Source organism: Rhinoderma darwinii, chromosome 8 (genome assembly GCF_050947455.1).
Source record: "Rhinoderma darwinii isolate aRhiDar2 chromosome 8, aRhiDar2.hap1, whole genome shotgun sequence".
Lineage (NCBI taxonomy): Eukaryota > Metazoa > Chordata > Amphibia > Anura > Rhinodermatidae > Rhinoderma > Rhinoderma darwinii.
Genome location: NC_134694.1, coordinates 22,810,139 through 22,837,691, shown reverse-complemented (window position 1 = coordinate 22,837,691; position 27,553 = coordinate 22,810,139). Strand labels below are relative to the sequence as shown.

The window sequence follows — 27,553 nt, the reverse complement described above, 5'->3', positions numbered from 1 at the left end:
ATGGCCGTGAGGTAAATAATCTTATCTCACACCTTCACGTGAAGTGCCTGAGGAATCTAACAACACTCCCTTTTATAGGTGCCATCAGAAGACCCAACATGTGTAGGAGAATCTGTGCTGCATGCTTACCGCATGGTGAACATTCTACACCTGCCTGGTATTTATTTCACTGCTTAGAAGGACAAGTTGAAAGCCATATGTGATGTGTCTGCTAAATGGACATGGAAGGAGAATTGCCACTTGGCTAAATGTAAAACTATATATATAAAAAAAGACAAAAACTTGAAGCTCCCTGAGCTCCAATGCAAAATCTGATTGGGAACCATACCATTTCATGGGGAGGGGGGATGATCATAGACGGGAGATACGGCTAGAGCGTCACCAGCTGGACTGTCTGCTCTTGCATGCTTGTGAACCAGGAAGAGGCCATCATCATAGTGTGTATAGAAAAAACCTCTCTCATGCTGTCAGCCATACTGCGATCCTCTTCAATTGAGATTGCAAGCCGAATGGAACTAACAGCAATGGAAGGAAAATGATTTGTCTCTGGAAACCCCTTCAAAGGGAGTCTGGGTGTAGTGTGACGTAATCAGCGCATGTGCAGTAGAGCCATTTTGACGGGTGAATCATCAGTGTTGTACTCCGCATGCGCCGATTCAGAAGCCGAGGCACCGGCATGCACAGGGGAATACGGGGTCAGGCGTGAACACGGCTTCTACACTGCCTGGCCCTGTCAATCAAAGAAGAAAGGGAGAGAGGGATGAACTGGGTATAGAAGGTTGAGCTGTTTGGAGCAACGGTGAAGCTTTTCGGGATCTTCACAGAACACATCATTCGACTAAAAATGAGCCCATCATTACAGTCAGCATTGCAACACACAGCCTGCTTGCTGACATTTTCAAGTTTTACTGCTAAAATGAGAGTTGTCACATTTGATAGTCAATGTTAGTCAAAGATAGTGCGTCATATTGAGCATTATTTCGTATAAAGTAAAGAATCCCTTTAAATCTTGAAGCCTGAGATTGCTACCTTGGTTCACCCCATTATTGCCACTCCCTGGGTAATACGAAAGATTTCTACAATTAATATAATGGCTCCGTTAGATGATTGCGCTTAACATTTTTAGTTGAAGTGTTGCTGGATTCCAGTGAAGTGGAGATACAAGTTTTTCATAGAGAGCAAACACGGTCTCCCAGTACTGAAGTATGTTGTATTATGTGACCTTGAATACACAATTCCGCACAATGCATACCACATATTTCACAGAAAACCACCCTATTAAAAGCTAATATTTGTCAATGCTTTGGACTTGTCAAAACCTGCAGTTGCAAAGCCTTGCACGATAAAGGAACACTAAGAACGGTTCTGCTGAGGCATTTTATGGGTAGGACAGCTGCAGCTAGGAAAAGAATGTGATGGCATTACTAGGCTATCGTAAAGGGGATCGGTCACTAGTTTAGTAATGCCCAATCTCCCAGTTAATCTAATAGGCGCTGTAACACTGATAACGCTAGTGAAATTTGTGTCCCAAAACGTTTATTATTTTAAAAGTTATGAGCTTTTTTCTAAATATGCAAATGAGTCTATACTAGACAAGTGGGTGTTAACACCAGTGATTCTCCTGAGGTGGCGCTACCTCACAGCCTCTGACGCCGTCCTATCAGCATAAAGCTTGACCTGGTCTTCTTCCGTCTCTGCTCAGTTTCTGACTTTAATAACTCTCCTCTCCCGCTCTCTGATCACAACCTTCTCTCCTTTACTATCAAAAATTCTCTGCCTCCTCAGGACATGCCTACCTGTCAGAAATACAGAAATCTACATGCCATTAACACTCAGAAACTCATAGACAGTCTACAGTCCACATTGTCTCCTATCTCTTCCCTCTCTTGTCCCAATCTGGCCACCAAAGAGTTTTGAGAGTGGTCACCCACTTGGGACTATGAACCAGGGTGGAGAGCTGAGACTCTTACTCCTTTATTACATTGAATGGCTTTCCCAAAATGTATTTCCATGAAGTGGTAGCAACACATGTACTATGCAAAGCCATCTATGGTTTTCCACAGCTGGCAAAGAGCAGAAGCGGTCTAGATATATACAGTATCATTTGGCCTGGGTAGATAGGCTCAGAGAGACATTTCACATGGTTTGAAAAATGAGAAATCCCTTAAATTAACAGATTGTGGCGCTTTTATTTTTATGTTATGAACATGGGATATGTAGACCGGCTGACTTCTGGCAGGAAAAGCTGAGTCACTGTTTCTGAATGGGAAAAATAGGAGACTGGGAGCAATTCATCTAAATAGCAAAAAAGTGAAGAAAAAATAGACACTTGAAAATAGATTATTTTCTTAATGCCTTAAAGTCATTACCACCAAGGAGTAAACATCTGCTAGTGATAAATGTCTTCTGGCTCCTTCCTATGTAATTGCAGCACTACATAGCCAAGTGCTGTATATATGAGTGAGTATATAAAAAAAAAAATATATATATATATATATATATATATATTTTCACACTACATTTATGGGCTACATCTAAAGGATAAGTTTGTAAGAGAAAGTATTCAAATGTATCCTATGACCTACCCATAGGTTTCTATAGGCCGAATTTAGGCCAAAATAGTGTTTTATCATATAATTGACCAGTGGATATGGTTGGCATATAGTTGTATACATTAAAACTTCTTTGAGATGAACACAAAATTGCATTGTAAATGTTCTCCTAAAGGGATTGTCCTCTCAAAGATGATGGCCAGTGTAGATAGTATATGATAGATCTGAAATCTGTTACAGGTCTGAATAGAGCGGTGGTCTTTAGAAGAGGTTTCACTGTATGTTATTTGCATACAGAAAAGCTTTCTGTGCCAATTTTTCAAGTTTTTTCACGGTAATTCAATAGAAAATCGGTCCTGGTCATGTGACGGACACACAGGTGTACGGCATGTTACAATTACTGTACAGTTATCAAAGTTTCGTCTTATAATGAGTCATGCACCTTTGTGTCCATCACATGACCAAGACAGATATTCATCCACTACAAGTAAACAATGACACCATTAAATTACAGCAAGCAGAGATATTTAAAACCGTGAATATTTGATACAGAAAAAATATTGGCAAATTGTATACGTTTTTATTACAAAGAATAACCTTTTTTTGTTGAAACCGGACATCCCCTTTAAATCTGTACTGTATGTAAAACTCATACACTCTTTGCACTTTTCGTATGTATTGAAGAACGCTGAGCACATCAAAACAAAATGTCCAAGATCAGAACCAAACAGAGCGGAAAAAACTGACAACCCAATGGTCAATTTGATGAAGCATTGATAATGGATTTTGCCTACATGATGAACAAGTTCAGAATTGTGCAGGAAGTTGGCATAATACAAATAATGCCATTGTCCAGCTTAGACGGGATACTAGACACTCATTACTTGTCTGTTCTTCATCATGAACGCAGCTGCCAGTCGGTTTCATGCTACGGACTAATTGGTCACAAAATCGAAGTAAATAACTGTAATGACATAATTTATGCACAATCGCGCTTGGCAAAGGGTACTCTATAAGATTAACAAGTTAAAAAAAAACACTCGCAATTTTGTCAATTTTCAAGCTAATGCTTCTATTGAATGGGTTCTATGATGATAAAACATGATTATGGCTAAATGAGTAAAGCATTAGACTTGCTCTAACATTGTATTACAGCATAGCCCCTAAGTGCTGATCCTGGAGACTGTGATTGAGGAACTTTTTGAATTGTGTTTTTATATCCATGAAGTACTATTTATACATTGGGCCATATATATGAATCCCATCCACGGACCAACGCAAACAGTCACCTCTACTACAGCCGTGATCTTCAATATTAGCATTTTATGATGGTTAGTTCTCTCGTAGTTTAGCTTTATATATATTCAAGGAAACCTACATGTCATCAATAACAACAGTCCCTGTCCCCAATGTGGCTCACATCCTAATTTCCCTATTTCTTACATGCACATACTCTGAGGCCATTTGTATAGAAACCCAATTAACCTATCGGTCTGTTTTTGGAGTGTGGAAGGAAACCAGAGTATCCTGAGCAAACCCACACAAACATGTGAGAACATACATCTCCATGCAGATGTTGTCCTTGAGCAGATTTGGAACCAGGTCCCCGATGTTGGATGACATCCGTGCTAACCACTGAGTCATAGTGCTCACCCTACAATGTAACAGTGTTATAAATAATATGACGGATCATATTCGTATGATAATATATAAACCTGCTTAATTTGTAAAAAAAATTGTTTTCTAGATTTTTGGAGATACGGACCACGTGCGTATGATTTCAGAAGGCTCGGACTGTCGCTGTAAATGTATCATGAGACCCCTAAGTAAAGAGGCCTGTGCCCGTATTAAAGATGGCAATATGCGTGTGGAGGATTATTATACAGTGGAAACCGTCAGTTCAGGGTCAGATTGCAAGTGTTCCTGTACCGCTCCGCCCTCATCCCTTAATCCCTGTGAAAACGAGTGGAAAATGGAGAAGATGAAGAAACAGGCTCCTGAGCTATTTAAGGTATGACACATCATTATCGCTATGTGCTCAAGGACTAACAGTATATTCCATAGGGACAACCTATGTGGCTTATATGGAGCCCTTGAAGAGGGGGACACAGTTGACTTGCCCCATACCCTTTCCTCAAGGGTTATGTGAACCTGGACAGTGTTTCCCATCTCACCAGGCACGTTAGTGCTTTCAGAAAAAAGGGAGAGAAAATGTTCCCAAGGGTCATGTCACCATTCTGTCTTAGAAGGTATGCAAAATGGGTTAGTGATGACATTTTCGCAGTCTCCCTGTCCCGGGGTGTGGGTCTGGTGGGGTGAACTAACATCAGGAAGAGATCCCCATTTTAGGTATGCTTTAGAGACCTCTCTCCTCTATGTACTCTTCTTAGGAGTCGGAAAGAGAGAACAATAATTCTTCTATGGTACCGGAAAGACGTACATCCACTGACATCAACAGAATGTCCTCCTAAACTAAGGAATCTCTAGGTTTTTCATTGCTGGTGATGTAGGGGTCCCAACCATCGAAGATTCATTCACAATCTGTGAGAAATTAGGCCATTATGGTCCTGTTTAGGATGTCTATGTAAATTGTATAGAGCAACCATCACAGACAGGACCCTAATGACCTTGATTTTTCCCAGACTGTCTGTGAAAGAAAGGATGGTTGGCAACCCAAGTTGAGAGTCTTAGATGTAATGAAGCCTTTGCCAAGCAACCATAGAATACCATCTGTTTACATTGAATGCTCTATGAACAAGGATACGTTCCATCAAAGGGTTTAATAAACCCTTTCTTCTGTGTATGCAGTCTATAAAAAATACCTTCTGAACAATTTAAGGCAGACCCTTTTCTATTGCTCATGTGCTTTACTAGGTATTGGGGAGGTAAGAAAGAGGGGTATATAGTATTTTTTTATTACGTTCATAGACTACTGGACTACTTGCAATGCTCTTACTCAGCGTTGCAGCTAAAGGTGGTACAGAGGTAGCCATTGCTTGTGGGCTCTAGTTCCTGAGGGGCACCAAAGTCCTTCTGCCGCATAGGAAGACCCAAGTATTATAAATTGGACATGGTAGGTGGTGGTCCCTTTTACAGATTTTGCATTAGTGTTAAGGAGCCCAAACTTACGCCTCTTCTCTTACTACAAAAACCATGTTTGCCTATATGGGTATTTGACACTGGTTTACAAGCTGCAATGGTCACCATCATACTGATGCTCGTAGCACCTCGTAGCTCCTATATTCCATCAAGGGTCTATGAAAAAGGTGTGTAAAAACCCCTATGGGCACTCTAATAGTTGCCATTAGTGTTTGTCACTTAGCATAAGATACATAGATAAGATAGAAATTGCAGAATAGATTATTAATAGACTAAACACGAAAACCTAACTTTTTTTTTTTTTTTTTTTTTATGGGAAATGTTCTTTAACATTACTTTTAGGTAGGCTCATATTGTTATACAAAATTGAAAATGATAATCAATAGCAGCCCCAGGCGTTGTCGGTGGAAAATAAGTTATGTATATTTTTACCAGCTATTTATATCCCTATCAAAGGAAGTCATGGGAAAATGCCTGAGCTGTGGGATGGTCAGTTTATCCCATGCAACTGAGAAATTTCTATTTTCTATGCAAACTCCCTAAGGCTTCTCTTATTTTATCTTTCAAAATATTACGCCGGGACGATAAACACTACAGTCACTTGTTTAAATGTAACTGGATTTAATCTTTACCCGAGTGGAAAACATACAACCCCAAGTTTGCTTTCCCACCATCGTTTTTCCTTCTGAAAATAAGGTGTATTATAATAACCTTCCATATGTGAGAACGATAGGAAAGATAAAGAGAATCACCCACCCCCTTAAAATTCTTATGTTAATAGGTGTCATTATAGCAATAGACAGGTCCTGTAATATTACACTATACTGGGACCATCTAGCTCAGGGGAGTGTTTCTGGTGGGACACTAATTTTAGTGCACACCAGGTTGCTAGGAGAAGGAAGGTCCTAATCTCCATGTTTGATTCAAGTTCATTACTTATTGCAGATGAATGTGTGAATAAAGAATATAAACACTTACCGCACCAGTGTTAACTCATTAGGTGTGAAACACAAAGATGATGGCTACTAAGTGGTTGCCACTTTTTTTGTAGAATATACAGTACTTTGGCTATATACTATAGCATACCTCCCAACTTTCAAGTATCACAAATAGGGAGGGAAGCTACTCCCCTAATCCCACCCAATCCCCACTCATACACACCTGGTTCAGCCCACACAGTATCATGCTCCCATAGTGCCTCTCACAGAGTATAATACCAAACAGCTGCCCCCACACTGTATAATGCCCTGATAGCTGCCACCATACAGTATAATGCCCCCATAGCTGCCACCATACAGTATAATGCCCCCATAGCTGCCAACATACAGTATATTGCCCCATAGATGCACCCATACAGTATAAAGACAACACAGATGCCCCCATACAATATAATGCCCACACAGATTCTCCCATGAAGTATAATGCCCATACAGATGCCCCCATGCAGTATAATGCCCACACAGATGCCCCCATACAGTATAATGCCTCCATGGAGCTGCCCCATACAGTATAATGCCTCCATAGCTGCCCCATATAGTATAATGCCTCCATAGCTGCCCCATACAGTATAATGCCCCCTTAGCTGCCGTTATACAGTATAATGCCCCTTAGCTGCCACTAGTGCCAGTGCCCTTGTAGATAGTGACACAGTGCCCATGTTAATAGCACCACAGTGTCCACTGTGGATAGTGCCCACATATAGTGTCACAGTGTCCGTGTAGTTAGTGCCACAACCCCCTTGAAGATACCGCCACCCCCTGTAGATACCGCCATTGGTACTCCCTCTAAGTGCGGAATCCCCAGCCAGAGCATAGGCCGGGGATTCAGCTCCTAGAGGGAAGCCCTGATGTCACTGTCCATATATGGAAGACAAAAAAATGGCGACAGCACACTGCGAACACTAATGTAACCTAAACTGCTAAATATAAATAAATATGCATTACATGCTAAATCTACTTACAAAAGGGAGGTTCTTAGTGCACATTTTGATCAAAAAGTGTTTGCCCACCTGCCACGACAAGGCAACCTCTATAAGGTGGGGGCCTACACTGCACATACACCCAGAACTGGGACTAAGCCTACATATATATCTGGGGATGGTAGGAACCAGCATTAAACTAATTAAAATCACCCAGGGCAGAATGAGCGGAGTGCAGGAACAAAAATGGAGGAGTCACTAATCCCACATATATGAATCACATAAACACAACAAAAGTTTGAACAGCACATTCCAACAAAATGATACAAAACGTGTATGCAGGTGTAAGAACACCTGTGACTGCAAATATAGGACAGAGACATCAGTGGCTACTCCTTGAGCGGAATCCCCGTTGCCGACTCTGGCCGGGGATTCCACTCGAGGAGGAGCCCCTAACATCAATGCCATATATGGACAGTGACCTCAGGCGTTTCCTCTAGGAGCGGAATCCCTGGCCAGATCATCGGCAATGGGGATTAGGCTCAAGGAGTAGCCACTGACATCACTGTCCATATATGAACAGTGAGGTCAAGGGCTTCCCCCAGCACAGCGCTTAAAGTAGTGCTGTGCCTGGGGAATCCTCGGCGAGTGGAGGAGCTCCCTCTGCTCCTCTGCTCTGAACTAATCCTGGAGCAGGGAGTTGATGGTTCCCTGCTTCAGAATTGGGTTCAACGGTATCTGCATCCTGAGGACGCAGATACAGTTGACAGCGGGACATACCCCCGGCCGTCTGGAATCCGGGACTGTCCCGCTGAATACGGGATGGTTGGGAGGAATGCCATAGTGGAGCTCAGCGGTGGCCACACATAGCATTCAGCTGGGGCTAGGCAGGCCACACACGCATATGACTCACTTATGCGAATGTCATGGTCCGTGTTTTCCCCATATATATTTTTGGTCCAAATAAATTTGTCCAGCAGAGGAAAAAATAAAACATTTGCAAAACTGAGCTTCCAGGATGTGTTTTTGTTTTTAACAATATACATATGGACGGAACGTATACTGAAGTATGGCCATACTGTATACACAATGCCATATGTAGATACCCATAAATAAACATACAGACATAGACAAGCAACTCACAACTTTTTGAGGTGGGAACGATACCACATTGCCCTCATAACAGATAGACAGTTGGCAGCTTTTATGTTCTCTATTATTAAACAGAGTACTTGGTAGACAAGAGTGCTGCTGTCTGATCAATAACCTGGCATATGCACTGCACTTTATGAAACTGCCTTTCCCTGGGGCCCGGGATGCACAGCAGGCCCATGAGAGCTGCCAGTTGGGTATTGCTGGTCTAGCACATTAGTCTAAATTTCATTGATCTTCAAATCTGGTTGGAGCAGCTCTTATCATTTTTTTTTATTTACTTCTCTTTTTTTCCAGTCTATTAGGTCAGAACAATGTTTAATTTCTTTTATTCTTAGCTAAAGGAAATGTAATATTTTAGGATCACCCTTTCAAGAAATGGGTTAATGCATAGAGCACAATTGTTCACATGGGCAATTATCGGGCAAACGAGCAGTCAAATATATTTGCCCTGTAAACAAGGCAGCGATCAGCCGATGTACGAGCAAACGGAAAAATAATCGTTATCAGCAGCACATCTCCATGTGTAAACATGGAGACGCGCTGCCGACATGATAATAATGTATGGGGACGAGCGATCGAAGTAATGACCGCTCGTCCCCATACATAGCGCCTTGTGACAGGAGTAAACGAACGCCGATCAACGAGCTGTCTCTTTGATCGGCGCTTGTTGCATCAGCTGAAATTGGCCAGTGTAATAGAGCCTTAAGTTTAAACTAGTGGATACAATGCTTGCACTAAACATCCCCCTATAGTGTGCCACATAATGCCAATGAGTGTATGTGGCAAGATGTTCTTCCTTCAGAAAGCCCTCCTGATTGCTCAAGGACTTTACAAGAGACCATTTAACCTTTGAGTTATTTCTTGCCCCTGGCATTTATATGGTCTTCAGGCTTGCCAATTCCTACAGAATACAGCCTGCCCTAGTTACTAAAGGAGACACCACCAATGGTGTACACAGGAATTTTAGAAGGAAGTTAATAAAACACATAACACACATACGCAGAACACACTACTACCTCCAGCAGGTCCAGCTGCGGACCTTGCCCTACCATCCTGTGTGTTTGGCAGCAGGGAGAAGCCCATTCCCTGCCGGCTGTTTTTACTATACACTCTAATGACATTACGCAGGTGACTGCTGTCATAATTTGGGGCATGCAGCCTTGAATCCGAGGGAGAAGAAGTGTTGTCTCCTTTATCCCACTAACCCCAACAGATAAAAAATACTTTATGTTTTTGTCAATAAACGATAAAATACTAAAGTTAACTTTCCAATTAGTATAATGGAAAAGCCGTAAATGTTATTGTATATTGCTGATTAAACTTCCAGTATTTATTGAGCTTCCATTCAAGTAACTGTGCTCTGTTTCCATTAATGGATCAATAAAGCCCAGAATTATTACAGTGTCTGAAGGATACTCAATATTATTTACTGACAATTACAAATGTGTAGCTCTTTCTCTAAAGTATACGTTGATGTAGTGCTACTCAGGCAATGAAAGCAAATGTTCAGCAAATTTCTACGGTCACGGCCCATTGATATTTTTGGGTACTGATTGCCCTATAACATTAATAATTCAATAATTGGAAATTGCAGATGACTGCTACTCATATTTAATGTATTCATTGAGATTGATTCAAAAGGCTAATGCATATGTAAGCTATATATATATATATATATATATATATATATATATATATATATATATAGCTGTGAAACGTTTAGGAATTGAATCCATTTTTCTACACAGCCTCCTTATTTCAGGGGCTCAAATGTAATCGGACAAATTAACATTACCATAAATAAAATGGTTGTTTTTTAATACTTTGTAGAGAATCCTTTGAAGGCAATGACTGCCTGAAGTCTGGAACCCATGGATATCACCAAACACTGGGTTTCCTCCTTTATGATGCTTTGCCAGGCCTTTACTGCAGCCGTCTTCAAATGTTGCTTGTTTGCGGGTCTTTCTGCCTTAAGTTTTGTTTTAAGCAAGTGAAATGCAGCTCGATCGGGTTGAGATCTGGTGATTGACTTGCCCATTACAGAATATTACACTTCTTTGCCTTAACAAACTCCTGGGTTGCTTCCACAGTCTGTTCTGGGTCATTGCCCATCTGTATTGTGAAGTGACGTCCAATCAACCTTGCTGCATTTGGATGAATCTGAGCAGAAAGTAAATCCCTGAACACTTCAGAATTCATCTGGCTGCTTCGGTCTTCAGTCTTATCTTCAATACACACTAGTGACCCAGTGCCTTTGGCAGCCATGCATGCCCATGCCATCACACTGTCCCCACCATGCCATCACACTGCCTCCACCATGTTTTACAGAGGATGAGGTGTGTTTTGGATCATGAGCCGCTCCAAGCCCTCTCCATACTTTCTTCCTCTTATCATTCTGGTACAGGTTGATCTTCGTTTCATGCTGTTCCAGAACTGGGCGCTTTCTTTACATGTTGTTTGGCAAAGTCTAATCTGGCCGTTCTATTTTTGAGGCTGATTAATGGTTTGCACCTTGTGGGGAACCCTCTGTATTTGATCTCATGAATTCTTCTCTTTATGGTAGACATAGATACTGATACACCTACTTCCAGGAGAGTGTTCTTCACTTGGTAGATGTTGTGAAGGGGTTTTTCTACACGATGGAAAGGATTCTGCGATCATCCACCACTGTTGTCTTCTGTGGATGTCCATGCCTTTTGGTGTTTACGAGATCACCAGTGCGCTCCTTTTTTTCAAGAATTTACCAATCTGTTTTGGCCACTCCTAACATTTGTGCTCTCTCTCTGATGGATTTCTTAATTTTTTTTCAGCCTATCGATGTTCTGTTTCACTTGCATTGAGAGCTTCTTTGACCTCATGTTGTGGGTTCACAGCAACAGCTTCCAAATGCAAATGCCACACCTGGAATCAACTCCAGACCTTTTACCTGCTTAATTGATGATGGATTAATGAGGGAATAGCCCATGCAGCCCATTAAATAGTTTTTGAGATAATTGTCCAACTACATTTGGTTCCTTGAAAAAGAGGCAGCTACATATTAAAGAGCTGTAATTCCTAAACCCTTCCTCAAATTAGGATGTGAATACCCTCAAATTAAAGCTTAGAGTCTGCACTTTAATCCCATATTGATTATATAACTGTACATTCAATATGTTTTGGTAAACAGCTAAAATGCCAAAACTTGTGTCACTGTCCTAATAATTCTGGACCTAACTGTATGTAGGGGTTGTCCACGGGTACGAAAAAAAGGTCTGCCTTTTACCCAGAAACAGCGCCACTTTTTTCATGGGTTGTGCCTGGCATTGCAGCTCATCTCCATTCAAACTGAGCTGCAATACCGTACACAGCCCATGGAGTGGCGCTGGTTCTGGGAAAAAAAAACCAGACTCTTTTCTTTGTAATCCTGCGCAGCCCCTTTGATATGATCATCCCAAAGTTTATCCCTGCTTGGCGTACTTTGCCAAAATACAAAGACAGTGACAATATTATACGCGATACCCCTTAGTCTTAGCACAGTGATTAATTCCTCTGCATCGTAATAACCATATAATGTTTGGACTCTACAAAGAAGGCTTTGAAATCAGTGTGGCAAATGTCATAAGCTCTCACTAAATGTTGTGAGCTGGAAAATACATGAGAGAAGTTCCTTTTTACTCTTTCTACATCTTCCACATTAGATAAGTGGCAGAGCTGGAACTTGTGATGGAACTGGAAAGAAAACAGATACTGTGACTACTCTTTATAGGCCCAAAAAAAAATATGGATTAGAACTTCAGGTTTTTAATATATTTCTTAGAGCATTGCTTGTTTTTAAAGACATATTGATCGATTGACTATTTATACAAAGTGAACGTTGCTGGGTTTAAAGACCAAGGGTGCTATAGTACATAGGGGGTGTACCATTGATGTTATTTTTAACCCTATTAATCATTAACAATTTGCAAAGGGGGCTTAAATACTAAAATATGAGGCGTCCACACACCAGCAAAGGGCCCATGTGCAACGACTGTGAGTGGATCCATCTATCTTTATTCTCTGACAGGACACCTCCTTTATTGCCCACCTAGCAGTGTAGCCACATTGGTGGAGAATAAGTCTCTTTCGGTTGCATATTTACCTAACTTCAAAGGGGTGGTCCCATGAGGACAGCCCCTGCCCATATATTCTATTAGGACATACTATATGGATGTCATAGAGGGGGTGCCCGTTTATTTGATCCAGAGTGGAAAGCCACTTCCAGGTAATGACTCTTGCTCTGGCGGACTCGCCATTCAACTCCAAGGGGAATGCCACTGCCTGGGAAATGCATAGCTGGTTGAGTATTTCCCTGGCAAAATCAGTCGTTTGCCAGTGATCTCAAGAGCATCTTTTTGAAAAAGGAAAGGGACAATTCAACTGGTTTCTATGGAAAACTTCTTCACTTTTCCCTTGCGCTAGTTTTGTTAAATGTAAATGTTAGATGTAGATTATGTCTAGATGTACTCAGTAAAATGAAATTCGAATGAGAACCTACTCTTTAAAATTATTGTAAATATGTATTTTCCATCTAGACAAATCTCCCCAAATATTTAGAAAGTATTTTATATGGGCTCGATACGGCCGTATTATGGATTTTTGTTGCACTGATCTGTAATGCTGCACCCTTAGACTGCTATGGACCCATTCTGAACCTCGTACTTCTAATTTCATCTGGAGGCATACAATTGTTTTTTTAGTGCATTCCGTATTGTGCAGGTATTCTCCTTTTGAAGCATTGGTCCATCATACAGAACCATAGGGAATGTATGTTCCGGGTATACAGGCACAAAGCACATGGCTTTAACATATGTACGAGGCTTGTGAATAAGAAATGTATTATTTCATGGTTGATGCATTGTTGTTTTGTTCTGATACCATTTCTTAGCTGGGATGATGGATGAATATGTTTAAAACTGTCATGTTTGCCTTCCTTTCTCAGCTGCAGTCCATGGTGGACCTCCTGGAAGGAACCTTGTACAGCATGGACCTGATGAAAGTGCATTCCTACATCAATAAAGTGGTGGCACAGATGACCACTCTGGAAGAGGTAGGGTTACAGCTGTGGTCTGTATTTTCCATCAGACCACTGGTCTGATGTGTAATATGTGGACACGTATGTTATATAGGTTATACTGTATATCACGAGCAGTCTCCAGGTAAGTAACAGAAATTTCTGGAGCAATTTAATACAAGTCATGACCATGGGATTACAGAGTTCGTTCAGTCAGTATCCTTAATATTCCTCTAACTGCTACAATGGCCCCTTGTGAGCCGAACTTACCCATCCAAAAAACACACCGAGACATCAGGTTGTATACATTCGGCCACAGCAGCCATTTTATTAACAAACATAAATAAAATATACAATCATTTGCATAAATGAAAAACAATGATGAAGGGGAGTCCTTGGAGCTACAAAATCTGGCGCCAAACTGACAAAATATATAATATATTTACCCCAAGCCGTCTCCCCACAGGCTTAGGAGCACCGTTATAAAACCACAGTTGGCTTGTCATGAATGTAAACCACTCCCCGGGACACCACCCAGCAGGAGCCCAAAATAAGCCAGACCACTGAGCAATTGTATAATTTGCTCAGTGCGGGGACCATACCCACGATGAATCCCCCCCACACCAATTTACCACCAACTCCAAGGACCCCCGATCCGCAAACAAAACCGCCGCAACTCCACACCACCAAGCACACCAACGTCCATTCACCTGCGAAAAAAGAGAAAAAGAAAGAGCAAAACCGGAAAACCTGCATGAGACAATAGAAACACAAAAAAATAGGGAGTGGGGCGGAACAAATCTACTCTGCTGTCTGCTCAATAATGGCGCTAAAATCTCCCGCTCACACTCTATATAGCCCCTGACCCTGCCCCTTAAAGCCACCCCCCTTTCCAGCCCCAGCTCACCCACCTACTCCTCCCTAGAAAATGTTAACCCTTTCCTTCCTGTACCCCGGTAATGCCGGCCTACCCCTAAAGCTTTCAGCCTGTGTCCGGCCATTACCTTATTGCAATGTGCTGGCTCCTAAGTGTTTGTCTTTTACAGTTTACTCAGAAAAAGTGTTTTTTGTCTTGTTTCTAGTTACTGTGAGAGGTAGTCACCATGTGCAAGAATTTTTGTAACCCTTTCTCCACCTTTTATAAACAAAGCTTTATGACACGATTACACAGGTGGTGAACATGTTTCAGTCCCTGCGGTCGAGCGTTGCATCTCCTTAAAACTGTGATCATCAAAGAGCAATATTATAGATAAGAAAATTACTGGATAGGCTGCTAGGGTTGCCGACTTTCTCACCCAAAAATAAGAGTCAGGCTTATTTACACGTGCGTGTTTTGTGGTGTTTTTTTTGCTGCAATTCTGTGGAAATTGCATGGGAAGAAAATGCCCCAAAACCGGCATATGTAAATACACCTTAACAGAGGAAAAAGTGGACGTTATTTTAGGGCCATGACTTGAGCGTGGTCTGGGAACCTCAAACAGACAATGACTTACTGTGCCAATGAGTATCCTCCGACCACCGCTCTTGACTCTCGGGGCTGCACACGCTGGGTATGTGTGCCTGTCTGACTGATGAATGTGAAGGTCTCTGGCTCTCTGCTGTCCTGCCAGCTGCAATTTCCCACCAGTACCAATCTCACACTTGAATTAGTCCTGACGCTGCTGACGTTCTTACGACTGGGTGGCCTGGCAAAAAGAGGAGTATCCGAATTGTATGCAATCTGACTGTGCACGCTCATAGTGTTTAAGAGTAAGATATCATTAAAAGCGCCATGCAGAGAAAAATTATTGGGTACCTTGAGTGCATATACAGTAAAGAAAATAGCCGGCCATGTTAAAGAAGGGTACTCATGCATGGGACATATTGCTTATGGTGTTTGATTTAAGTATAATCATTTTTGGCAAAAGTGGGTTTGTATGACTAAATTGGGTTTGTATGACAAGAGGAATAATGTTTTACTTGAACTACATATTATGTCTGCAGGATATGGTAGCTATTGCAGCCATTTTTATTGCTTCTAAAATAAAAAATAACGCAACTTTTTAACCTCCACAGATTTTGCACTGAGGTCCAGGTGCTTCAAGTTGCGCCTTTGGCTCTTATGCAAACCTATGTGTCTCCATGGTTACAGACGACAATCAAACTCTGTGTAGTCTGATCCTGCAGTCCTCTGCTACCTCTTTTTGCTAACATACAGGCAGTATTAGAGGGGGCAATTGGAAATGAATAACACATGACTGCCGGTTTAGATTACACAGGGTTTGTTTGTAGTCTATTACCATGGAGACACATAGCTCAGTCCAGCAGCTGTAGACACAAAATAGTACTGTATTTTTAATCAAGAATATTCAAAAAGTTGTTTCTTTATTTTAGATGCATTAGAGCAACAAAACACACACAATCCACAGCTTGACACACACATACACATTTAAACTGAAGTTTCATTGAAGCTTCAACTTTATAGTATATATTATGAAACTATGAGACTGCATGGAACTTTAAAGTCCCTTTGCTTGCCTGAATATCCCTTTACACGGCTTCTCTTCATTGATTGGCGCTCATTTACTTCTTTCACAAGGAGCTAGTATGGGGATGAGCGCTCGTTACTCCGATCACTCGTCCCCATACATTATTAAACAATACGATCAGCTGGACACAGGCAACTATCGGCAACGAGCGTTCTATGAATTAGTGTTTGCCCGATATTTGGCCTGTCTGAAAGGGCCATAAGGCTCTGTTCACATCTGTATTGTAGGCTTCATCAGGAGCCTACGTTGCAGATTCTGTCACATGTGATGGAAAAAATAGTGCTACATGCAACGCTATTTTTCCGTAAAAACAACAGACTCTTCGGCAGACTCCATTATAATTCAATGGGGTCTGTCAACCGCCGCTGTTGTCCTTTGTATGACAGATCCATTACAGCATAGTGGCTTCCATTATAGACAGAAGCCACAACACAGATATGAACAAAGTCTTACAGATCCATTATTAATAAATACACTTGAAAATGGCAGCCTGCCATCACAAGGATTTTCTATGCTACAGATACCAAAAATATATTTCCCCTTATATTTGTATGGAAATTATACGCCATTAAAAGCAGCGGTCAAAGCAAACTCTTTATTTAAACATTTTACGCTTTCCCGTGTTATGGTAACATCGCATATCTGTAATTGATCCAATGTTTTTTTTTTCAATTTGGTTATTTTATTTTAATTCAGATTATTTATTTTATCTATTTCTGCATTCATAATTTATTATATAACACACTGAGTTGAGATACTGCAGTAGGTTTACCTGCATTCCTATAGAAAACCACATATAACAATATGACATCACAATGATATCACTAAACTATAAACTCCGCTTTGCTACATGTGCCTATGGGCATTGGAGTGGTACAATATACAGTTGTTCTCTATTTCGCTTTATTGTAACAAACACATAAAATAATAAGTTCTACAAAAAGTTCAAAAGCAAACATTTGGAAAAACTTCTAGTATTTGCCTAATGCAAAATGTCATTCCTTTGCACATATGGAGCACACATGATAAATGCAAACAGTATGGTAGATCTCCAGAGAGACTAGAGAAACAGCTACATATACAGTCACCATATCCTGCTAGTCCTGAGATCACACTGCAGTGAGAATCCTACAATTAAGCATCAAAGAAGCAGGAACCACATAAGATGGAAGTATCAGATTAAGTATTACCTTTATAACAAACCCTTTTCTTTTTCATGATTCTAGACAATAAAAACAAACTTAACCCGGGAAAATGACTTCATGAGGGAAAGTGTCGTCAACCTCTCGAATCAGATGAAGAAGTATGACAATTATTCTGACATTATGATGAGTATCAAGAAGGAGATTTCCAACCTGGGCTATCAACTGCTTCAAAAAGATGCCCCAGAAAAAGTACAGGTAATTCATTATAAGAAGAGGGTGGCCAGCACAGTGGCTCATGGTTAGCACTGTTATCTTGCAGCACTGGTGTCCTGGGTATGACTGCATCTGCATGGGGTTTGTATGTTCTCTCCATGTTTGCGTGGGTTTTTTCTAGGAATTCCAGTTTCTTCCCACACTCCCAAAAATTGGTAAATTGGCCATAAGAAATTAGATTTTGATCTCTATTTGGGGACAGGGACCTATATGAATAGCTGCAATGTCTGTACAGCTATATAAGTAACGAAAGAGAATAATCAATAAGAGGCAGCAGACCAAAAAGGACTTACAAAGGTACTACTAAGGAAGCCGTGACAATTAATGGTGTTTTCTCATAATTGCTCTATATCACCTATCCACAGGATTGCTGATAAATATCTGATCGATGGGAGTCCGATCACTGGAACCCCCATCGAACCCAAAAATGGGCTTACCTGGCCGAGCACTATCTCTGGCAGCCCCATAGAAAGTGAAGTGGATAGGTGATAAATATCGATAATAGGAAAACCTTTAATGGACTAATGGGAGTAAGGCCTCATGCACATGGGAGAGCCTCTGTGTGCCGTCATATGGTGCCTCTATTCAGTACCGGGTTATGGAGAATTCTCCTCTAGAAACAATGCATATGGGGAGAATATCTCGTAATACTGCATTGAATGAAACATGCCACCATTTTTTTCCTCTTGAATTCTGTTACAATCCCAGACAGGTACGCTATGGGCCAATAGACGTCTATGGATGCCGTACAACTCTGAACTTGTATTGAGATGTAATACAGCAGTGTGCATGGGGTCTGTTTAGTAAACGTAATAGATAGGTGCCTGGAGTAGGCTAAGGATTTGCTTGCCAGTGGGTCTTTAAGCTTGTCAAGAGTCCCATCAGCTAGTCATTATAGTGAGGTCTATGGGGGCAGTCTGTCTTTGTGACTGGTTCTCTGTAAGTTGTGCACTTAAATGTTAACATGGTTGTTTTATCACACCTTTAACCTATAAATCTTATTTAAATTAAATGTGAAGTAACTGTTTGTTGGTGAAGTATTCAAAACCTCTTTAGGCTAGTGTGTTTGTATAACGATAAATACATTTTAAACATTCAAGTTATTCTCCTTCAGGACACAGCAGGAGCCAAAGTAAAAGATGTTAAATTTCCAAACAACAAGAAAAATTCTGGGGAAAAGTCACAATCTAAGGTCACGAAGGAGAAACCACAAAAATCTGAGAAACCTAAGAAATCTAAACCAGCCTTGCCTCAACCTACACCAAGACCTAGATCTCCCGTACATCAACAGCCGGTGGTCATACGAGGAGTCACCTACTACAAAGCTACAAGGAACGAAGAGATAGACACTCTTGCGAGCAATAGAGGTACGTGTCCTATTCTGATGAGTTCAAACACATTATTTTGTGGAAATAAGAAATGAAATCTCGTCACTCGGCAGTATAACCGTTCAGAATGGCCACCAAAATTTTGACTTTTGGTAAAACAATATTAGAAGCTTTTGGTCAAAGAGTAGTAAATGTTTGAAAGAGACATCCGGCTGATAGTAGAAACTCGAGACAAATCTCCAGTATTCCAGATTGATCATCTTATTCAATGAAGAACCCAAGGCAAGCAAAAAAAAAAAATATAATTTCCCTGGGAAAAGCACCATATCTTCCTGACCTAGTGCCTGTTTGCCAAGGTTGGTATGTAGTGAGTAGTCAGATGCACGTAAATGATGTAACAACAATAAAAAACAATCAATATTGCAGTAGAGGGTACTGTGCACGGTAATGGATAGTACTTCTATCTCGGCAAACAGTCCAATGAGCTCAATATCTGGATATCACTTTTGGTCATAGATCATCATAGCCATAGCCATAGTTAGATAGTTTACCCTATTGCTTGTCCACCTGTTATGTTGTATGATGTTACAAAATCCCATAGAATAAAAGCATATATATATATATATATATATATATATATATATATATATATACAGTGAAGGAAATAAGTATTTGATCCCTTGCTGATTTTGTAAGTTTGCCCACTGTCAAAGACATGAACAGTCTAGAATTTTTAGGCTAGGTTAATTTTACCAGTGAGAGATAGATTATATAAGAAAAAAAAAAGAAAATCACATAGTCACAATTATATATATTTATTTGCATTGTGCACAGAGAAATAAGTATTTGATCCCTTTGGCAAACAAGACTTAATACTTGGTGGCAAAACCCTTGTTGGCAAGCACAGTAGTCAGACGTTTTTTGTAGTTGATGATGAGGTTTGCACACATGTTAGATGGAATTTTGGCCCACTCCTCTTTGCAGATCATCTGTAAATCATTAAGATTTCGAGGCTGTCTCTTGGCAACTCGGATCTTGAGCTCCCTCCATACGTTTTCGATGGGATTAAGGTCTGGAGACTGGCTAGGACACTCCATGACCTTAATGTGCTTCTTTTTGAGCCACTCCTTTGTTGCCTTGGCTGTATGTTTCGGGTCATTGTCGTGCTGGAAGACCCAGCCACGAGCCATTTTTAATGTACCGGTGGAGGGAAGGAGGCTGTCACTCAGGATTTGACGGTACATGGCTCCATCCATTCTCCCATTGATGCGGTGAAGTAGTCCTGTGCCCTTAGCAGAGAAACACCCCCAAAACATAATGTTTCCACCTCCATGCTTGACAGTGGGGACAGTGTTCTTTGGGTCATAGGCAGCATTTCTCTTCCTCCAAACACGGCGAGTAGAGTTAATGCCAAAGAGCTCAATTTTAGTCTCATCTGACCACAGCACCTTCTCCCAATCACTCTCAGAATCATCCAGATGTTCATTTGCAAACTTCAGATGGGCCTGTACATGTGCCTTCTTGAGCAGGGGGACCTTGCGGGCACTGCAGGATTTTAATCCATTACGGCGTAATGTGTTACCAATGGTTTTCTTGGTGACTGTGCTCCCAGCTGCCTTGAGATCATTAACAAGTTCCCCCCGTGTAGTTTTCGGCTGAGCTCTCACCTTCCTCAGGATCAAGGATACCCCACGAGGTGAGATTTTGCATGGAGCCCCAGATCGATGTCGATTGACAGTCATTTTGTATGTCTTCCATTTTCTTACTATTGCACCAACAGTTGTCTCCTTCTCACCCAGCGTCTTACTTATGGTTTTGTAGTCCATTCCAGCCTTGTGCAGGTCTATGATCTTGTCCCTGACATCCTTAGAAAGCTCTTTGGTCTTGCCCATGTTGTAGAGGTTAGAGTCAGACTGATTAATTGAGTCTGTGGACAGGAGTCTTTTATACAGGTGACCATGTAAGAGCTGTCTTTAATGCAGGCACCAAGTTGATTTGGAGCGTGTAACTGGTCTGGAGGAGGCTGAACTCTTAATGGTTGGTAGGGGATCAAATACTTATTTCTCTGTGCACAATGCAAATAAATATATATAATTTTGACAATGTGATTTTTTTTTTTTTTTTAATATATATATAATCTATCTCTCACTGGTAAAACTAACCTAGCCTAAAAATTCTAGACTGTTCATGTATTTGACAGTGGTCAAACTTACAAAATCAGCAAGGGATCAAATACTTATTTCCTTCACTGTATATATATATATATATATATATATATATATATATACATAAATCAGTGAGGGTTATTGGCAATAGATGAGACTTACTTTACATCTTAGGCTTGATGTCTGAAAATACAATAGGAATAATAGAGGAGTCTATTAGAGACAAGTACAGTACACGGCTTGTTGATGGCTTACACAGAGATGTACAAGTTAGTTCCAAGCCATTGGCAGTCACTTAGAGTTAAACTCTAAATATTAAAAATGTCATGTGTAAAACAGAGGGAGTTTATGTGCATAGCTCATTAATGATAACCTCCATTGTGATTATTCAGGGGGTGGTAGTTCTTCAAATTCCCAGATGTTTTTTCCAGAGCTCTGGTCAGCTGTTTCAAGCATTTTACTTTATATCGTCTATTGTCTGTCAGTGGTCTATCTGATTTGAGATCTTACTGGAAAATAGGGTCTGCCGCCTCCACTGTATGCTGACAGTAAGTGGGTGGCTGCATGGAGATACATAACGAGAATAGAGAAGGATGAGTAGGATGTACAAGATAGTTAACCTGTTATGCACTTATCTGGAAGTTCAGAGCTGAAGTTAGAAGACTTAGGTGGGAGCCTAACTTGAACACCATCTAAAAAATGGATTGAATTTTTAAAGTACTTGTGTAGTAGCCTGAAGTAAGTGATAACCCCCATTGCCCAATTGCTCCAGCACAAGCTTTGAAAGCATGGTCTTAACACCAGAATATCCTATAGCTTACAGTGGCACTCAAGAAGAACGAGCCACATCTTTCAGCGAAAACATGCACGTTTGTCTTTTTAGAGAGTGTCACTTTGAAGAGCATTTTCAATAAAAAATCACAGACTTTAATATCCTTGTCCAACATTTCTGCGTTATCTTCGTCTTCTGCTGTCTGTGGATAACAGTAACAACCACCAATGGCTGCCGATACAGCGCCCACCCAGCTCACTACTAATCCAACTAGAATATAAACTTTCATTGTTGTGCAGCATCATATTCCCCCACCTCTTCTCCCAACGTCCTACTGCTCTTTGTCTCCAAAGGTCTATATCGCTCTGACATTCTTTTCATGTAGCTGGGAGATCAGGATGAACAGTGCTATAGGTCTGGCCCACAAATAAAAGTGTCTGAAATTCTGCTGGAGTGCATGAAGTTTTCAGGGGACAGGTACAAAATGTAATCTGGAAGATCGGAAAAATAAATTTTTGGATTTTTTTTACTAAAAATGAGAGAAAAACACAGCAGAATAGAATATTTTGTAGTAAAATATAGACGGACTAAATGACATAAGCCAATAAAAAAACGTTAAAGATAACAGCTGAGATATTCCTAAGAGCCTTGTGATCACATAGATATATACGAGAGTGGCCAAGTAGGTAGGTTGTATTATGAGAGGTTGAGAGGGTGAGGAAAACCCTATTATCGTGGGAAGCGACAATGGGATTACAAGGGAAGAGGGAATAGGGTGCCAGTCTGGTATGGCCAAACATAGATTAAAAAAAAAAGCAAGAATGGAAAAATAGCAAAAACAAGAAAAGACGAGGGAGGAGAATGATGAAGACATGGAATAAGTGGTAAGGATTCTGCAGGAAAAAAAGTATGATTGGGTGTCTGAAGGGCAGGAGAGTAAGACGGGTCCTAATTTGGATGGGCCAGACTGATCCACAGGTCCAAGATCTTAAAGGGAACATGTCACCAGCATTTCACATATTGAACTCTACTCGCCCCTCGCTGGCCGCTGCTGTCAAAAGTACATTGCCATTATCACCTCTCTTAAACTCCTCCCCCGACTGTAAATAATGGCATGCAAACGTTTTGCGCCCTTTATGGTAATAATCTAGTGTCCCTTTGTGCGCAGGTGCCAGAATAGGACATCGATGTGCAAGCACAGGATTTTGTGTGTGCTGGGGGGTAGACGTGGAGCTATCAATTAAAAGTAAGGAGGCGGGGTTAACTCGGAAAGGCTTGAGAAATTAATTTATGACTCTTTTCAGATGAAGATATGACTCTTTTATGCTCATTAGCATTCAGTGCAGGAACACTAAAAAACTGAATACTAAAGGTTCAGAGATGACTAAGAAGACAATTATAGGTTACATATAAATGATTTTTCACCCACTGCCACCAGGTATTGCTGGTTTAATAGGTGAAATGCTGGTGACAGGTTCCCTTTAAGGAATTTGGTATGAGAATCTTATTAGAAATTAGAAGTTTTTCATTGACCACAAACAATGTCTAGACAGACCTTCTCCTTGTAGAGTGGAACAGAAGGTTACTGTTTCATAGCTGCTATTACCCGTTTGGTCCAATGAAGAATGGCACAATTTTTCTTCTGTTTAATTCATATGCAATCCAACAGGAAAAACCTCTATATGCCTCTATTTGCAGAATAAGCACATAGACTGCTTTATGTGGCCTATTATGACTCTATACAAGTGCTAAAATGCATTTTTCACGGCAATCTATGGTGGTTGTCCGGAAGAACTTTTTAATGGGGTTCTCCGCTTTGGACAATCCCTACTTGATATAAGGGTCCTTTGGCAATAAGTTGATCACAAAGTGTTTTCCCCCTAGTGATCATCTGTAATCTGTTAGAAAAATTGGCATTGGGAAACGTGCCCATTCAAATCACTGGGTGGTCTGTGTAATACAGAACAGATCCTTCAGAACGAGAGATGCTCTTTATAACCTCTCTCCACTATGGTCACAAGATAAGAATCCTAAACGAGACCCCCCCCCCCCCCTCTATTAACTTAAAATAGGTCAAGTGACAATGGATCTTCCAAACTGGAAAAATCCCTTTAAGGAATTCTTTACAATCACTGCAGTGATATGACCCAATGATGTGCATATTTTGTTTGCACAAATAATTCATGTTTACCTTGTATTAATATAAGTTGTAAGTTGTAGGTTATGAAAATGAGAATAATATTCTAATATCAACAAACTTCAATCAAAATGATTTTGCAGGTGATATTTCTATTATACTCTCAAAAGGGGTCCCCTTCTTAAAATATGCAAATCATTATTAATGTCACATATATATTGAATTAATACCAATAATAACAACATTTATCTTCTTTGTTGATGTTTTCTTGGAATTTGGATGACCTTGTCTAATTCTCACATACTTTGGCTCTTGACCTGACGCAGTGTACATGCCTACATTTTTTTTAGATTTTTAGACTCTCCATGCTCTCCATGGTCAGCTGCTGAACATCATCCAAGCAAAATAACTTCTTAACATCATGGTGCATTTTAGGATTGTTAATGTTAGTAAAATGAGAAACAAAGATATATATATATGTATTGCCAACATGAATAAAAGCATGCAGTTTCCCCGGCAGGTTTAACCTGGTGTCCCACAATGCTATTGAATCCTTCATAAAATGCAATGAAAATGAAAATATCTTTAATACTTGGAGCAGGTATAATCAAGCAATTCGCATTACATTTTCCATTTTCCCTTCCATCATCCATTGCAGTTTCAGACTGGGGCCCATAAGAGGAAATTATTCTGAGGGCCCACCCCTCCATCCATACAAAACATGTTCATGTTCACTTTAATTTGCATTGTAATCTTTTTTTTTACCATTGCATATCCAGGGAGAATCATCAATAACGTCTAATAGGTTATTTAGAAATCAACAACTACTTAAAGGGGTTTTCGCATCTTAGAATGTAATTGCATATCACTAGGATATGCCAGGACTTAATAATTGGTGGAGGTCCCACCACTTGGAGCCCCGCTGATCCTAAGATTTAAGGCACCGAGGTGCAGGGATGACTTCATTCTGAGGATCGATGGGTATCCCAACAAGAAGTGATAGCATATTGCTAGGATGGTAGAAAAATCCCTTTAAGAGACATTGTTGCGTGTTTGCTGCTTATTTGGGTCTTTGGCAGTTTTAGATATCATCATAGGTTTGCATTATTTCTTTCATCAATTAGATATTTGGTTTTAAGGCAACACTTACTAAATTAAAGTTGAAGTGTTATTAGTTCCTAGGGACGCTATCAGCTTTGTTTACTGGACCTGCACTGTCAATATATATTTCCTTGCAACAACCCTGCTAAACACAAGTGTGACAGTCCATAGTAATAGGGGGCTCATGTCCATTATGCACATTTACATATTGGGGGAATTTATTAACACCAGTTTTCTGGCATAGAAAAATTGCAAAAAGGCCCAAAATTCACAATTTGTGTTGAAAATTGCAACTTGGCAATTTTTCGGTGCCCTCAGCACTTTGGGAAAAGAGAGCTTGGCTTACAAAAAGGGGGCGGTGGCGCTACAAACTTAATATAATTCCCACCAGGTGTAAATTACAGGGAAAAATCTACGCTAGTTCCTAGCTGGTATAGATTTAACTCTGTAGGGTGTAGTAAGGTACAGTAGGCGAACATGCTGGACCCCGTACGTTGCTCCCCAGATCAGACTACGTCCTGCTCATCGGACGATAAAAAAATTCTAAATATAAAAATGAATGTATGTTCACATCCTCTTACCTTCCCCATCTGAGTCCCCTCAAGCTGCCTCAGCATGCCGCGCTCATACAAGCTATTGACGCCGGGCAGCGTCAGGATGTTTAATGTGACACGGCTCGTCGTAAGGACCTTGTATGACCCATGGCATACTGAGGAAGCCTGAGGGGTTCCCGAGGGGAGAGGCAAAGTGGATTGGTGAGTATAATTTTTTCCTATTTTATGTCCAATAGGGGGAAATGTGGCGCCCGACCAGCAGAGAGATGAAGCAGATTTATCAAGAGGCCTGCGTCTCTTAATAAATCTGTCGCATCTTGCTCACACGGAGCAGAAAGCTAAGGCTGAAGTATGATACGCCGGTCTTCGTAAATCTGTCCCATTGATTGTAAAATGTAACCATTTTTAGGTTTGGTTCTGAGTCTCTGTACATACTGAAGTTCTCCTCATGCCTGCCATCATTGGCAGTAACTACCAACTATTCCTCTCCACTGAGGCTCTGTTAACAGGTGGTCCCCTAGACTTCTGTACCCCAATGCTATCCCTGCCTGCCCCCCAGTGTTTATCCCAGATTGGTATAAAAAGTGACATTCGCAGTCAGGGACTTTCCACCTACTAGGTCCTAGTAGTGCATTAGACAAGGGCTGATAGCGGACAACACATTCGGGGTTCTTGTGAAGGTGAGTAATCATTTTCTTTTGCCATTCATCTCATAGGCAGCTGGATTTGTTTCTGCATGTCTCTCTATATAGTCTTGACATTACAAAGATAAGCAGCTCAAAAATTTGTTGGTTTCTGCTTTGATTCATCCCAGAAATGTATTTTTTTTACAGCACATTGCTGACCGATGTCATCTGTAGAGTTTTTTTTATAGTGTCTGTAGGCAAGATGATACCTCAGATGATCTGCTCCCTTTCTGCATGGAGGAATGCACTTGAGAATATGTAATGACAAAGCTGCATGGTTCCAACTCTACTTTTCAGTGTTTTCTTGATAACATTCCAAAATCCAGCTGTTTCCCATCAAACTGTCTCCTGTGCTATCTGCATTAGATCAAACGTGAGGCAACTTCCTATAAGGTCTTGAGCCACACAGTATAGTGTCTTTATTCTTCACATAATCAAGTCCATCCATTCTGGTGGAGCTAATAGTGTGGAATACTCCTCTGCCGAGGTTATTCAGTGATACATCAGACAACTGGCATAGCTCCAGCATGGATGCCGAGCACTCTTGCCAGCCAATTTTCCGAAGGGAATACGTTCTGTGGAAAAGAAGATATTTTCCAAATGTTCCTCTGTTGTTTTCATCATATGTTGTGGTACAGCTATAATGTGCGGTGCTGAGCCCACCTGCAGATGGTAGTGTCATCAGTAAAACCTCAACTTCAGGTCATATCCTTGGCTACAGACAATGGAGATTAAACACCCCCTCTATAATGCATGTAGAACCAGGACTAAAAACACGATGTCTCAACCAAGCACGTAACAGTAGCTTACAGAATACACCCACATTAAAGAGCTTCCAAAAACATTGCACTTGGCACGAACAACATGTAAGGAATTGCAATCTGTTATCCGAAATGTCCATCTTTAGAAATTATCTTAAGGCAATTGTTCATAGGACACTCGTTGCCGATAATTGCTCTGTATAAACAGGGCAGCGATCAGCAGATGAACAAGCAAACGCTCGATCATCTGCTGATCGTATAGTTTTAAAAAAGTAAAATATTATCGTTGTCAGCAGCACATCTCCCTGTGTAAACAGGGAGACGCGCTGCCAACATGATAATAATAAATG

The 27,553-nt window shown here is 40.7% G+C and overlaps 1 protein-coding gene across 1 annotated transcript in view; it reads left to right on the top strand.

Annotated features, from left to right (window-relative positions):
• Positions 1–27,553, top strand: part of OLFML2A (olfactomedin like 2A) — a 68,050-nt gene that overhangs the window by 27,037 nt on the left and 13,460 nt on the right. The window contains exons 2-5 of the mRNA XM_075835502.1: positions 4,300–4,563; positions 13,682–13,789; positions 17,508–17,681; positions 18,814–19,066. Of these exons, the coding sequence (XP_075691617.1) occupies positions 4,300–4,563; positions 13,682–13,789; positions 17,508–17,681; positions 18,814–19,066 (799 nt within the window). The remainder of the gene's footprint in view (positions 1–4,299; positions 4,564–13,681; positions 13,790–17,507; positions 17,682–18,813; positions 19,067–27,553) is intronic.